Source organism: Brachypodium distachyon, chromosome 4 (genome assembly GCF_000005505.3).
Source record: "Brachypodium distachyon strain Bd21 chromosome 4, Brachypodium_distachyon_v3.0, whole genome shotgun sequence".
Taxonomy (NCBI): Eukaryota; Viridiplantae; Streptophyta; class Magnoliopsida; order Poales; family Poaceae; genus Brachypodium; species Brachypodium distachyon.
Window position 1 is genome coordinate 17744013 of NC_016134.3, and position 15743 is coordinate 17759755.

At 41.3% G+C, this 15743-nt stretch overlaps 1 protein-coding gene across 4 annotated transcripts; it reads left to right on the forward strand.

The window, feature by feature from the left end:
• The first annotated feature begins 545 nt into the window (after positions 1 to 545).
• On the forward strand, positions 546 to 15368 carry LOC100825040 (transportin MOS14). 4 transcript variants are annotated; one of them, XR_732268.3, is made up of 21 exons: positions 546 to 1283; positions 1377 to 1460; positions 1545 to 1604; positions 2320 to 2448; positions 3352 to 3413; positions 3556 to 3612; positions 5336 to 5456; positions 5823 to 5942; positions 6221 to 6304; positions 6986 to 7099; positions 7209 to 7288; positions 7372 to 7507; positions 8049 to 8198; positions 8926 to 9011; positions 10150 to 10337; positions 10433 to 10525; positions 10852 to 11039; positions 11149 to 11260; positions 11990 to 12147; positions 13285 to 13517; positions 13688 to 13804. XR_732268.3 is itself a non-coding variant. In XM_003577449.4 (21 exons), exons 1-21 carry the CDS (start codon positions 639 to 641, stop codon positions 14516 to 14518), a joined length of 3015 nt encoding a protein of 1004 aa, XP_003577497.1. In that variant the 5' UTR covers positions 550 to 638; the 3' UTR covers positions 14519 to 15368. The 4 variants fall into 4 exon arrangements, 3 of the variants coding, with proteins under 3 accessions (XP_024319110.1, XP_024319111.1, XP_003577497.1); XM_003577449.4 differs by lacking the exon at positions 13285 to 13517 and adding an exon at positions 14288 to 15368 and having other exon boundaries at positions 550 to 1283; XM_024463342.1 differs by lacking the exons at positions 13285 to 13517; positions 13688 to 13804 and adding an exon at positions 14288 to 15368.
• Positions 15369 to 15743: the final 375 nt, after the last annotated feature.

A 15743-nucleotide genomic window follows, 5' to 3' on the forward strand; every position in this document is an offset into this window, starting at 1 on the left:
AGTTGGTCTTCGTTTCTTGGTGCCTCTTCTCCGATCGATGTGGCGGCCATCTTCGACTTCGTCGCGGAGCTAGTGAGGTTAGGTCCTCTCGAATTTGTGAAATCACTGTTGCCGGCGTCTTCTGAGTCCAATCCTCATATTTCTCAGATCGATGTGCATCCGTGTGACGTGTGCTATATATCAGTGAGCTAACGTCACCTTGCCACAGGTGTTCATCGGACGCGTATTCTTGTGACTTAAGTTAGAGAATCTTCACGTGTGTTTATCATGTATTTATCGTGTGTTCAATATGCTTGAATCTGATTGAAAAAAGGATAACTTTTTTTTGGAAGCTTGCAAACAAGCAACTAGATCCGATAAATAACTGGGTGAGACGTTTGTAGCTTTGTTCATTAATGCTGTACCTTTCTTTTTGAAGATTATTCATGAATGCTGTATCCTCTTTTTTTAGGGATGTACTGGAATCATTTTTCTTTTCCGTGAAAAAGATCCCAGGAAAACGAATCGGTTCCCCCACTCGTCCCAATCAATCCCCTCCGTCCCCTTCGACCTTCGCTTCTCCCCACGCGAATCCACCCACCCGCCCGCGCACTCGCCCGCCCTCACCTCCCCGCGAAGCCGGCGGCGGCATAGTAGCGATGGACGGCGCCGAGGCGCGGGACCTCCAGGCGCAGCTCGCCGCGGCCGTGCAAGCGCTCAACCACGGCGCGCACCCGTCCGCGCGCCTCGCCGCCAACCAGTGGCTCCTCGCCCTGCAGGGCTCGCCGCAGGCGTGGGCGCTGGCGGCCTCGCTGCTCGCCTCCCCGGACCCTTCCCTGCCCGCCGACCTGCTCTTCTTCGCCGCCCAGATGCTCCGCCGGAAGATCCAGTCACCTAGCGCGCCGCTCCCGGACCCTGCGGCGCAGCTTCTCGACGCGCTCCTCCTGGCGGCCCGCCGGTTCTGCCTCGGACCCCCGCGGCTGCTCACACAGATCTGCCTGGCCCTCGCGGCGCTGGCGCTCCGCGCCGAGGGAGGCGTCGACGGCCTCTTTGCGCGGATGCAGCACCTGCCAGACCCAGCCCTGCTGGAGCTGCTCACTGTGCTCCCCGAGGAGGTGGCGCAGGACCAGAGCGGTGACACGGGGGTCAACGCCGCCGCACGGTGCAGGTTCACGCGCGAGCTGCTCGCGCACGCCCCTGCGGTGCTCAAATTCCTGCTCGCACAGTCTGAGAAGCCGGACGGCGCTGACGGGGTCTCCCTCCACGAGCGCAGCCGCAGAGTCCTGCGATGCCTACTGAGCTGGGTACATACGCGCCTTGCTCTGCTTCGCGCTCAATTCGATCGCATTCCTCTCTCCCTTTCTCTCCCTGTGCTAAGAGAAACGGCAATTTTGTAGGTCCGCGTCGGATGCTTCTCGGGAATGCCGGGAGCCGAGCTCGCTGCGCATCCACTTCTCACGTTCGCGTTCAACTCCCTGCAGGTGCGAACTTGCACCAGCTTGGAGGGATTAGTTGTGCATTCGCTTGTGCTCACTCGTTGTTTTGTTGTCATGTGGCTGACACAGGTTTCCTCCTCGTTTGACGTGGCCATAGAGGTTATGACAGAGCTTGTCAGCCAGTACCAAGTAAGTTCTGTTCTTCTGTACTGCATTGCTGCAATCAACTGATCGAGCGACCTTCTCTGTTTGAATCTTGTACTCCCTCCGTCCCATATTAAGTGACTTTCTATTACATGCATCTAGACGTATTTTAGTATATGGATACGTTCATATTTAGACAAATTTGAGTCACTTAATATGGTTAGGGGGGAGTATGAAACAGTGCTTGAATTGGGCCCATCATCAAGTTCTCAGTCTGCTACTGTATTTTACTGTTTATCCAGTGCATTTCTTTCAGTTAAAATGTAGTTATCTTTTGAAGCATCATGTAATAATCTGGACATGTCAGTTGATTCCATGCCAATGCATTTTTTGCCGCTTCTGTGTGGTTGGTAGCCTGGGAAGCCCCACTGGCACGGTATGAAGATACATAGCCTCAGTTCATGATTCGAATACAACTTGTCTTTCTTGTTCCATGATGGAGTATGTTGTTGCCTATTGACTGCCCTACTCAAATACTTCCTCCGATCCATAATAAGTGTAGTATAAATTTGTACTAAATGTTCGACACTTATTCTGGATCGGAGGGAGTAGTTGATTTGCAGCGCTCTTGACTTCCTGTTTCTTCTACTTAGATAACTCCTATTTTGAATTTACTGATTAATAACATACTCTTCAACTAATATACCTTCAAACTCATAATGAACGGAGAAATTTGATGTATGCTGCTATCTTGTTGTAGGATTTACCTCAGGCTTTTCTAAGCAAGATTCTGCATATCAGGGAAGTTCTTCTTTTACCAGCTCTAGCCAACAGAAGTGAGAAGGTTATCGCTGGTCTTACTAGTTTGATGTGCGAAGTTGGTCTGGCAGTAAGTTTTTTTTCTCTTGTTAAATTCTTGTGTTTTAGCATCATGATGTGCAGTGTAGTCACTAACCTTATGTCTATTAGTCAAAATTAATCTCCATTCATTGATCTGTTCATATGTTGGAATGGATATAGTAGTTGAATGACTAATATGTTCTGGATGTGCCCCCATCACTACATTTGGTTGAGTGAACTGAACCAAATGATACTGGATCAGGTGGGATACTGTGAATATTTCTAAAAAACCCAGAGCTAACTAATTTCCTTAACTAGGCTGGATGACGTGTTCCTTGACATGGTAATCCTCTTCTCACTCTTGTCTCTCATCGTTCTTCCCAACCATTTCTAGCTCCCTGTTCCACACTTCCACCTTGATGCCGTCTGCTCTTTCGTGCACTTGACCTCGTTTCTGGCACGACCAGTCTCCTCGACGTCACCTCCTCCCCGCAAGTTGCTACCTCTCCTTCTCCCCTGCTTGCGCGTCCAGGTCCTTCGCCGAAGCAGGGGTGGCAGGTGGCACAATGTCGTGTAGTTTCTCGGATCTTGTGGCTGGTTGGCCCAGGCATTTCATGGCTATTCATTCCTGATTCTGGTGCGTCAAAGGCTGAATTTTGGTGGGTAGCAAGGATGAGTGATTGTACCTTGATAGCTGGATTGCGCTGCCATTGGGGCTTCCACAAAACAGCTGTTGCAATTTCTGAGGAGTTTGAGCTGTTTTTGGTCCATAATGCCTAGTGATTTTTGGGATATGGAATTGTCCTTCAGTCGTGTTTGTTTGTATGTATCCTGCTGTCCTTCACTGATTGTGTACATAGTAACCTTATTTGCTTTTTATGCATCTTCATTATGCAGCTGTTCTTATTTGAGACTATGTTGAACTGAAGCTAATTAATGTTCGATTTCCTAGGCACCTGCTTTGGTTGCAGAAGGGAGTAATCAAGCAATTGCTCTTTCTGATGCACTTTTGAGGTCAATCTATTGTACTGCTTATGTGGTACTTTTTCCTGAGTTTTGAAGTTATTTGCTTTAAAACTTGATGCTAATGCTGCACCGCACTTCAGTTCACTTTATTACCTCTTATCATACTGAAGGACTGTAATATCAATTACAGATGTATAGCATTTTCTAGTGAAGATTGGGAGATTGCAGATTCCACCTTGCAATTTTGGTAACAATTTTTACCTTGTTATTATATTCATGAATCACACTCTTTCCTTTTCAGGTTTAATTAGCAATTAGTGCATGTACTTTAGAAACATACTATTCCTTCCATTTCTTGGTGTGTGTTGAGATATGCTTTCTCTTGTTTGTGATGAAATTTTGATTGTTGGGGTGGGTTGAAGGCCCATTTAATAGACAAAAGACTGTGACCAATTTAGAGTGAAACACCTGCTGGTTCTTCTAGTTGTGGCTGGCTTTTGTTCTTGCATCATATACCATTCAGTGTAATTTCACTGAGGTTTGGCACTTGGATTTTCCATATAATATTTAATTATGTGAACATCAGTAAAACGACAAAAATATTAGGTTGTACTCCCTGTTCAGGTATATAGGGCCGCTCTTAAAAAAAATCGTAATTCTGATTTAAAAGACTGCTTTTGCTACTTACCGCCCTCACGACTAGGGGTGGGCATAAAAACTGAAGAACCAAATCTGAGCTGAAAATTGAACCGGAATAACCGATTTGACAGGTTAATTCGGTCTTCGGTGCATAGACCGGTTAGTGATTTGGAGAAACCGAATTAATCTCGGTCATTACGGTTTTGACGCCTGAATTAACCGAAGTACCTACCCGGTGTCTTGGGCTGAACTCTGAGAAGCCCAAATTACCCAAGCGGCAAGTGCTGTGCAACTAGTGACTGCAATGTATGCTAAACTTTATCACAGCCACGATCTCTCGGCTTCTAAAGCAGTAGGAGGGAGCGCTACGTTTACTTCATCCCATTGAGGTAGTAGCATGGTAAGTCCATGACGGCAACCACAACACAGCATGACAGCACACCATACGTGGTTTCTTTCTTGTCCGTGGTTTATGACTATGGCCACACCACTGGATGAGTGTGATGTATGTATCTATACATCCATGTGTATGGCTGTACTAGTATTGCCCCTGGTATTGATGTGTTTTTGAGTTTGATCTCATGCATGTACAAATTACACATGCATGCAGATCGATTTTTTTTTTCTTTGCAGTAATTCTATTGCTACAATTAATGCTACTGCGGCCTGGTTAGTAGGTCCACACTGATGCATTTTTGTTCTGCATGCACGATCTTGTTTTGCCGCATGCAACTGCCGTAGCCTCAAACTGCAGATCACTTGTTTATTCACCTCAGCTTGTTCAGTTATGACCAAAACCGAACTCAATTTTTCAGTGCACCGAACTTCCGGTTCCTGTAAAGTTGCAGATTGGTTCGGTCACTATTTCTAAAGAACTGAAATAAATTAGAAACCAAGATAATCGAACCAAAATAACCAAGATAACCGAATGCCCACCATGTGGACGCCAGCTTTGGATTTGATTTCAGGAGGCCTGGGAATTGGAAACGATGGCATTAATTGGAGTATTGGAGGGCATGCAAATTACTCCCTACTACATGACGCTGAGACTTGCCCTTCCTTCTCCCGTCCACCCCACGCTTCATTGGAGCAATTTGATGGCATTAATTGTAGTGATCAGAAATACATGCGCAGATTGAGGAATAGCTGTTGCGTGAATGTTGGCCAGCAAATTTTCTGCTCTGATGGCCCTGTCTTGGTTACAGCGTTTTTTGAGAGCGGCCCTATGTACCCGAACGGAGAGAGTATATGTCTGCATATTTGAGTATCTTTTCCACATGTTGCTCTTCTGAAGTAAAGCTAAGGTCTCAATATATATCCACTGTGTACAGGTGCAGTTTGGCACATTTTCTTCTTGGTATTGATGTGCAAGCAGCCAAAAGGAATGCCACACGAGAGTTATTTCTACCTGTGTTTTCTTCACTGCTAGATGCTCTTCTATTTCGTGCTCAGGTTTGTCTCATTTCCCTTGATATCATTTACTCCCTCTGTTCCATAATTCTTGTCTCAAATTTGCCCAAAAATGGATGTATCTATTCCTAAAAAGTGTCTAGATACATGTAAGATTTCGACAAGAATTATGGAACGGAGGGAGTACTTATTTTCTCATGATCAAGTGATCAACTGAAGTTCCTTACAAATGCTAGGTTTTGGTTCATAATATACATTTATACTTAATTGAATTTCCTGTTTCACCCTTCATTATGCCCAAGTCAGTTCCCTATTCCCTATTGGTGATTGGTATATCCAATCCTTTTGTACAAAACTTCTTTAGATCCAACTATTTGCTCATGCCTTGTAAACTCTGATAATTCATAGATTACTGACACTGATGGAGTATCTACAATACCCGATGGACTAGCACAGTTCCGACTAAACTTGGAGGAGCTTCTTGTTGATATTTGTTTGCTTCTAGGTGCCCCCGCATATATTAATAAGGTATGTGATTTTTGCTGAAACGTAGCATTTTCTTCCATGGCACTTTTTATGGATCGATCGATGCGGAGGTCTGCACGTGTTTGTCTTGCATTGTCCAGATGATGTCTCGCCACCCAGATGCAGGTCTATAAAAACTTCTATGGGTTTCATGTAATGTTACTTACACGTGTGATCGCTTTGAACCTTTTTGTGACATTGTTTGAACATTTTTCTTATGCTCTCTTTCTGAGATCATTATGTCGACTACTTCTGTGCCTAACCCCTTGCTTTGCATGTAGCTTCTTTCTGGTGGTGGATGGGGTTTGTCTACCCAATCAATTCCTTGGAAAGAGGTGGAAGTTAGAATGTACGCACTTAGCATGGTAAGCGTGTCATTTCTATTTCTAAACTAGATCGATCATTTCCTGGGATAAACATTGGCAATTCTTATTATTATGGGATGTAAATGCAATTTGATCTGCATGTTGATTATGCTGATATTGATCTGCTTATCCTCCAGTTTCATTCTCTTAATATTACTTGGTTGTTGGTTCAGATCAGTGAAAGTCCTGATCGCTTAGTATTAAGTTGGTCCAGAAGATGATATAGTCTGCTTGGAGGTGCTTATGATTTTTTCACAAGTGTTAGTCCATTGGCAGGTATCCAATGTAATATATAAGAAGGCAAGAATAATCATTTTGAGGAGTTTGTTTTTACAGTACCCTCAGAAAGGTGTCCTAGTTCAGGGATTACGAAACACATGCTTTGAAATTGACCATAGGCATCAGGCATTACGAAACACATGCTTTGAAATTGACCTCTAAAACTATGTAAAATCTCTTATCTGTTTAGTCTTTAGCTTCATCAGTGATGCACTTGGGTATTGATCATATCAACCCTATCTAGAGTAAACTCTTCCACCCGCTTGCTTGTTTATTTTGGCACTCCTATATTATTCTTTCACTTATGTCTGCGTATGCATGCTGCTATGTAGTCAGACATAAGAATGCAGGAAATTAGTATGCCTGATCTACATGGTGTGCTCATAAGTTACCAAATTTCAGGTGTCTGACACAATTTTACAAGATGGAAGTCCCTTGGATTTTTCAATCATAATGCATTTCGTGAACATTCTGTCCAGCAGAACACCTGCTGAACTGAATGGATGTCATTTCTTGGTAAGACTTCCTCAATATGCTTCCTAATGTTTGTATAATATTATCATATATTTCCTTTTTGTACTTTGTGAACCGAATGTTCCCTTTTGTGCTTTCCTATTTGTTCTAGGTATACAAATCGTTTGGCGATGTCATTGGTTCTTATTCAAAGTGCTTATCGTCTGCGAAAAGCAATATTAAACCATTACTGTAAGTATTTTCAAAATGTATTGAAGTTTAATGTTCTTTTTATGTATTTATGATACTTTAATATGTTTTACCTTTATTTTCAGCCTATTCTGTGCTTCAGGAATTGCAAAATCTGTATCAGCAAATGCTTGCTCCTTAGCTTTGCGTAAACTTTGTGAGGATGCCTCGTCATTCATCCATGATCCTCAAAATCTAGAAATTCTTTTCTGGATTAGTGAGGTAATACTATTTGTACGATATCAATATATTCTGCCATGATATTTTGTTGGTCAGAGGCCAATGCAACCCATAACTTCTAGAACAATGTATTTATTAGAGATTCGAAAATGGCTACTCCTAACTGTGGGTTTTATTCCATTAGCAAAGAGTTATATATCCAGGAGAGACATGGGACACATGTGCAAACTTAGATTATGACCCTTATTGGCCAAGTCATCCTAGACTATTGACTTGAACGGAATGTCTCCTTCCAGTCAGGACATGGCTAGATGCACACTGAACAAAGATCATGCAGCCTTTTTATCTAGAAAGAAAACTAACTTTGATAACTCTATGCTCTCTGAGAGGTGAAAGCTTGTATTCGTCTTTTCTTTGACTGTAGTAGTCATATGTACGTACAGATTCATGTTTTAGCATTGCATGATTTAATTTAGTTGCATGAATATGGTCTACCACATGGCCATCTGCTTGGTCAATATAGCTTATATATTCATCTTGGGCTTGTATTCAATGTAGTATTCAAAGAGCAGTGTTCTTATAGGGTATGGATGAAGGGAACCTGCGGATAGAGGATGAAGAAGAGATCATTAGTGCTATTACACATGCTCTATGTTCCGTTCTTGATAAAGAGTTGAGGAAAAGTTCGCTGTCCAGGTTACTTTGTTCAAGCTATTCAGCTGTTAAAAAGATTGTATGTTTTCTTTCCTTAGTGCAGCTTTGCTTCAAATACCTTTTGTTTTATTATTTTCAGTTATTTTATTATGTTCAGTATCATTTATTGGAGCATAAGTTTAGAACCATGTCCAGTATTCATTAACAGCTTTACTTGCATATTTTTAACATCTTCACTAAACTTTAATCTCATGGAGTAATCCGGACTTATATTTTTTGAATTTTAGAAGCAATTTCCAATGCAAAAGCAAAGGTTTCTAAAAATGCTTTTTTATGGTCCACTCACGTGCTTATTTCATCAGGTGTCGGGCGCTCATAGGTGGTTGAACGTGTTCTCATTGTTGATTTTGAAGGTTTTTATGCCAGTACAGGAGTTTGATGTGAAATATTAAAAATATGTCTTTTCAGCTTTAGAGAATAATTGCTGCTGCTCTTAGTTTATATGAGGCTTTCTGTCCAGGGTCCACTCTAATTTACAATTGATAGATGACCCATGCTAAAGAGAAATAAAGGCTTACAAGTTGCAATAGCCTCAGTTGACTTTTCCTTTTTTGTGCACCAAGCCTGTCAATCTGTATTGTAATTATAACATTATCATGCTGTGCTTATCCCTCCTTTGTTGTTTCTCAAATATAACATTACCATGCTGTGCTCTACATGGAGTAATAAACTTTTCCATTCATGAACTGTTAATTACTGTATTATCTAAAATGTAAATCCATTTCATTTTCCTTTTACTTATACAGAATGACGTAGACAGAGATCAATCACTAAGGCAAGGCCCTGGTGCTTACACACAAGCCTTGAACCTTGCAGTTCGTGGACTTCACAGGTGCCTACATTTTTTTATTTAACTATTGTATGTTTTGCTTTGCTCTATGTTCTTTTAGATTTTGCTAGAAAGGATACTTCACCAGATTGCATATACAGATATACTTTGCGGTAACCATGCAATGTGATAGACTAATTCAAGCATGGTCCAGCTAATGGTTAAACAAATTCTTTTGCCACTTTGAAGGAAAAGAAAATATTCATTTTACTCTGAAGAAAAGGAAACCATATCTTTATGGCTGCATTATGCTTTGCGTCCACAAATAACAGACTACTGTGCTTGAGCTGTCGAAATGTTACATGTCGAGGTAATGATATATGATTGCAAAAGATGTGTACATAAAGGAGTACATTTGTTCTCGCAGTCATCAAAAAGTTAGTCGGCTAAATAGTAGAACTGCAGAAGTGCCCAATCTTTATGTATATAACTCTGGGAAAAGCTTCGCAGCATTGCTAACTATATTAGAGTCAATGGAGATGAAAGTTAAGCCATGTAGAGTCATTTGTAAGGATGGTAATTGACTGCAGCCACAATGTCAACTTTGTTTGTGGAAACCTAAATCAATTGAGATTAACGCTGAAGAACAGAAAAAGTAGATGAGCAAAAGCATGGTGGCAGGCATCTCCCTTGATCAATGTGCTGATATCCGACCAATTCATGGATGCATCATTGGCTGAGCATTTCCTTCCCCATCACAAGAATGTATGCTCGGGCATTCAAGTTAGCTCGTTGACTGGCAGAGATAGAATCTCCCCTCATCACCATATTTCTGTTTTGGATCTTGGAAATGTGGGCATCGTCCCACTTATGATCATCAATGGTCAGCTATCCAAGGAAATATGATATGATTTGACTAGTTCAAACACATTAACAGGGGGTATTAACGTCAAAGTTGCTCGCTACTAATCAAACATCTTTTCTACCCCCCTGGTGGCAAAACTTGTAATTGTTGTTGCTTCCCTTCTTAATGCAAATGTCATGCAAAGCTTTTGGATACTCCCTCCCAAGTCTGCCTTCAAAGCTTTTGTATACTCCCTCCAAAGTCTGCCTTTAAAGCTTTTGTATACTCCTCCCAAGTCTGCCTTTTATTTTCTTTTACAAATTTTACACTATAAGTAAATGCACCGTTGTCTTTCAGAATGGGCGCTTTGTTCAGTCATTTGGCAGCATCGGTTGCATCTGGTCTGATTGATGATGATACAATTTCGGTTCTTCTCGGTATATTCTGGCCACTCCTTGAAAAACTTTCCAAGTCATCTCATATGGAGAATACTAGTTTATCTGCAGCTGCTTGTCGTTCTCTTTCTTCAGCTATTCATTCTTGTGGTATGTTCGACTGGACTTTTAGATTGCAAAATTTCAAGCTTTGTGGCAGGTAGATCATTGGGCTGAACTGCTGATCAAGAGTTTACATTTTACAGGACAACATTTCCAAATTTTGTTACCTAACATTCTGGAATGCTTATCTACAAATTTCTTGCTGTATCAAAGGCATGACTGCTTCTTAAAAACAGGTAACAGTGATACTTTCATACGCAGTTAAGTTCTGCTTGATTTAATTCAACTCTACATGAATTTTCCTGTACACCTTTTTGTTCTATTCGCAAGGGATTAACGTCGATGTACACATAAGGTTTGGGTGGCAGTTTGCTGCTACATAACTTACAAGCATCAACTAAGCTCACCTGTACAATCATGTCGTAGTCTTGCACTCTCGCATTGAAATATAAATAATGATGCCACACCGTAAACTGATAGCATTAAGATGCTACTTACTACTGCAGCATCTTATTTCAATATTTTGAAGTCTAATCTACCTTGACATCATCTATATTTTCAGCTGCTAATGTAATTGAAGAATTTGGCCACAAGGAAGAATATAGTGTTGTATGTGTCAGAACTTTTGAAACGTTTAGCTCTGCAGCTTCACTGTCGAATTTGAATTCTTCTTATACATGTGATCAAGAACCCGATCTAGTTGAAGCCTATGTGAACTTCACATCTGCATTTATACGCTGCTGTCCAAAGGTCTTTTTCTTTCTCATGTCCCGTATGTTAAGGTGTTTATTCTTTATTATCACATGATATGAACTGCCTGTTTGACACCAATTCTTGTTTTGATTTCATGATTAATCAGGAAGTTATCTTTGCATCTGGCTCACTGCTTGAGTTGTCATTTCAAAAGGCAGCTATATGCTCTACAGCAATGCACCGAGGAGCAGCACTTGCAGCAATGTCCTATTTATCATGTGAGTGTCACTTATCCACTCATGTGTATAGCCTGATGCTATATCAGTTAACCATGATGATTGCTCCCAGTTTCTGTGGATAGGTGTGCAGTGAGTAAATTTGCCTGTTGTATAAATGAAGATTAAGAGATAAACTAGTGTGTGGGCTGAGGACTACTGGTAGAAGAATGATATTTGCAAGTTAGTTTTTACTGCAAATGCATTAGTGTAAGAGTCAAGGATGAAGAATACTTTGTGAATTGCGATCAATAAAACAGTACTCGGGCCATAGTCTGCTCAAGTGCTGATATGATATAATTGTGCGGCACAATTTGTGCCAAGTTAGTATTTTTACTGCAAATGCATAGTATCTGTCTAGTTTCTGCATTTCTGGTGTTCTGGATAGCAAAGGCAATTTGTATAGCAACACAGGAGCTACAGTTTATCGCATTTAGTGAGTTTTTAGTACTTTCTGATTGTGTAAAGGATTTTTTTTAAGCCAAGTTGTTATGTCACTGGAAAGCACCATGGATTGTTTTTAATTGCCGGTTGAACTTCCAAATCTTATTGTACTTTCTGCATTGTTCGTGTTTATTTGACCGATCATGGACTGGTGGAGGCCTTACCAGTTTATCACCTGCCATGTGGCATACTTAAGCTCAAGCTATTGCACTTAACATGGTGACAACTATTGTTGTTCTTGTTTGATCATTTCAATCTAGGAGTTATAAAGTTACGTGAAACCTGCAGGTTTTCTCGATGTTAGCCTCACTGCTGTGCTGGAATCTCCAGAATGCCTCTCTGATGGATCACGTGATGTGGTGCTAGTTCAAATTTTGGCACGCTGTGGTGAAGGTCTTATGTCTAATGTACTTTATGCTCTACTTGGTGTCTCAGCCTTGTCAAGGGTGGGTACAATTTGAAGAGTACTTCATATTTGCTTTCATGTCACTGGTCCTTACACCCATTTTCTTCTTCTATACTCACCATTTGCTTATATGAGACATCAAATCTGGCCATGTCATTTTGCTTGTGCATCATCTGAATTTTCCTCTGACATAGGTGACGTAGGCTAATAATGATGATCATGCTTTTACTTAAAGAAACTTTCTTCTGTTCTTCATCTGTAGTAGTACTTGTCATATCTGTGATTTAATTTATGCTCTGCGTAGGGCATATATTTTAGACTAGAGTGCACCAGGCGTCTGGGTGTCCAGGCATCCTATATTGGGGCGTCAGTTTGGTCCCAATAGTATGAGAGTGCACCATTGGGTCCCGAAAGTGCCTTAAGTGATCCATTGGAGGTCCTAGGTCAACCAATTGCCGTTTTACCTGCATGCCTGGATGTTTGACCATTTATTACGAGTCGCTCGACTAGCTGCAACAGTGCAACTAGTCTAGCAGCCGCAACCTGGGTGCAACTAGGGACTTTGAGTTCACTGGTTGGGGCAGTCGATCAGATGTTAGACTAGTTGCTCAAACAATTTGAGTTAAGACTCAGACTAGACCCCCTGCCAGGCAACATGTGAGGATGTATAAAGGCTTTCCATGGAACCCTAGCTTCTCCATCCTCCAGGTTCCGGAACGAGTCGTACCTCCTCCTGGGTTGAACATGGCCTTGGTGGACCACCGCCACCGGCAAGCAATCTTCTCCTCTGCTCACCTTCCCTCGCTCTGTTTTCCCCTCCTCTCCTTTCAATCCTATATTTCCAGAATCCAGATCTGTTATTCTATGAGTCGATACCCTAGGGACTAAAATCGGCTCTTAACCCTGACCATTGTCACATCAGCTGCATCATCCTAAATAAATACTCCCTTTGTTCCAAAATATGTGGCGTATTTGACTGCAACCAATAATTAATCCATTAAATGTGGGTAAATTTGATACTATTGGATTCATATTCAAAAGCACTTTCTTTATATTATTATTTCGTAACTACCAATAGAACATGGTACAAGAAATTTATCACCGAAGTTAAAAAACTTGTCAATCAAAACACAAACTACGTTTTTCAATTGAGGGAGTAAATTTTACATTTGGACAGAGTTGAGGAAGACAAAGGAGGCTTCCAGCGAGATGGGGAACGTCAAGGCCGCCGGAAACATCTTCTCAATGGGCACCTATGATGAGTTCTGGTCAAGATGCGGTCACACCTTGTCACCTTATGTCTCCCTCCTCTGTGTCACTCTCACTTTCACAGTGGTCCCATGAGTCAGACATATGTGAGCATGGCCTGGGCATGCTGAATTGCTATGGACGATCGGTGACTCAATTAATGTACTCTCGGGACCCAAAATCTATATTTTCAAAGAATCAGAACCTAGCCGACACCCTGCTGATACTTTGTGGATCCGCGGTGCACCTGACTATAAATTTTAATTATGGTCAGAAACCAAATCATGTGATCATAGAGGTGTTACAGAACATTGACTTTTTTTCCTTAACAGGTGCATAAATCTGCAACAGTGTTGCAGCAGTTGGGGGCATTGTGCAGCCTCTGTGAGAGAACAACATGGAAGGCTATTCTTTGTTGGGATTCCCTTTGTAGGTGGCTGCAGTCAACGGTAGCATTTCCACAATCACTTTCGTTTAATTGTGGCAGGCAATGACGTCATATTTTTCATTTTTGTTTGTGTTCAGCTAACTTTGGAAGTATCAACATCAATATGCTCTAATTTATATGACCACTTATGTTCCAATTATCTGTTCCAGATGTGTGAACACATGTTGTCATGACGGTACAATTTGAAAGTTTAGCAATGCTATGCTTACTGATTATTTCGCATAACTACCTCTAGTGTTTGAAACTTATAACAATGAAAGATAGATTAAAGAAATCATCAAGATGATATTTCTCTTCACTAGCAAGTTGAATGTATAGATGGAGATCCATAGAATGTAGTCATGTTAGACTAGTTGCAGGCTGTCACTTATTGACACTGAATTTTTTTGTTGCCTTGGTAAAGAAGCTATATTTGCTGTTGTGATTTTTCTTACTAGCTGTTCTGTACTTCTGTCCCATTTTAGCTAAAATGATTCTTGATCAGGTGAAATCTTTGCCCTCGGAGTACCTAAGGCATGGGGAAGCTGAGATGATAATTCAATTATGGCTCAAGGTTCTTCAGGATGCAGCCTCAGACTATCTTCACAGCAGGACCGTCAGTAATGGCAGAAACCATCCTGGTTACATGCAAGGAAAAGGCGGAAGAACCCTTAAACGCATAATTCGAGACTTTGCAGAAAGCCATCGAAATATTCCAATCCCGTGCCCTGCATGATAGCCGGTGGAGTGGCCTTCGACAGTCCTGTTTAGTTTGTTGAAGAAGCTTCCATGAGCTTAAAGAGGGTCTGTGTTTTGGGGTCACAGTGCATAATGTTGATCCAAGGTTTTATGTCCGTATTATCTTTAAGCTGGCCAAGCAGGATGTTTGTTGATTTATATGTGAAGACTGGGTTGGGAGCTTTGGCCTGCTTTCTATGCCATTTCACTGAAGAAGGGGACGCGATCAGCCAAGACAGGTTGCTCGGCTGAATATTCTTTATGAAGCTATCCAGTATGTTAATGCAACCCGCTGCACTGAAGAATGAAAGTTAGAGATCTATATCCCACGCTTGTGCAACGCTTGTTATTCTTGGAAGCTTGGAAAGAAGAATAGGGAAGGAACATGTGATGGTTGTGCATATTATTCTTTTGCAGTTAGGCTGACGTACAAAATCATCTGCATTATTTGTTGCAAGATGCAAGAGGGATAAGAATTATCCTTGGCACTTTAAAATTTAGGGTAAACAGACTCAAAAACCTTAGTGTGTGGGTTCACTTCCATGTGTGCCCATCGCTGCACCTACACCCCAGGAGAGTCATAAAAACCTTATTCGGTATTACAGGGCAAAGTGGCATTTAGTCAAATATATTATAAACTGAGGGTTTCGAAGGCAACATTTTTAGGACTATGTATATTTGTTACTACATCTGCGTCGCCCCAGCAAATTTTCACCCAGTGAATATGCTGGTTATTGAAGTCCTCTTATTTGCCAGATGGGAGCATTCCCAATATCTTCTGCATTGAGTTTGGTGTTGAAAAACAAGAATTGATCTCTTTGAAACCGTACATGAATTTTCAGCTGTCTGCATGAAGGATTCATTTACATAATCAGGCGTTTCTGTTTGAGTTATTCGATGCTTGCCGTGACTGTTTAGTTTTTAAATGCTGTGCGCACTATTGGAGGGCAACTTCTTTACAACCTTTCCGTACTGTCTGATTTTTTCAGAATAATACGAGTCTACGAAACACCTTACAATTGGACAACACAACATTTGTACTCAACTGTTTAAGATACGATCGTCTTGCATCCAGAGGATGTGCATAGCAATAAATTGTTACATGTGGGGTAGAAAGTAAAGGGGTCATCTGAACTGTTTAACTTACGTTTGTATTTGACTAGGTTTATTAACTTTGGTAAAAAAAATATAGTTTTAAACAACAAAAAAGAGATAATAAATTG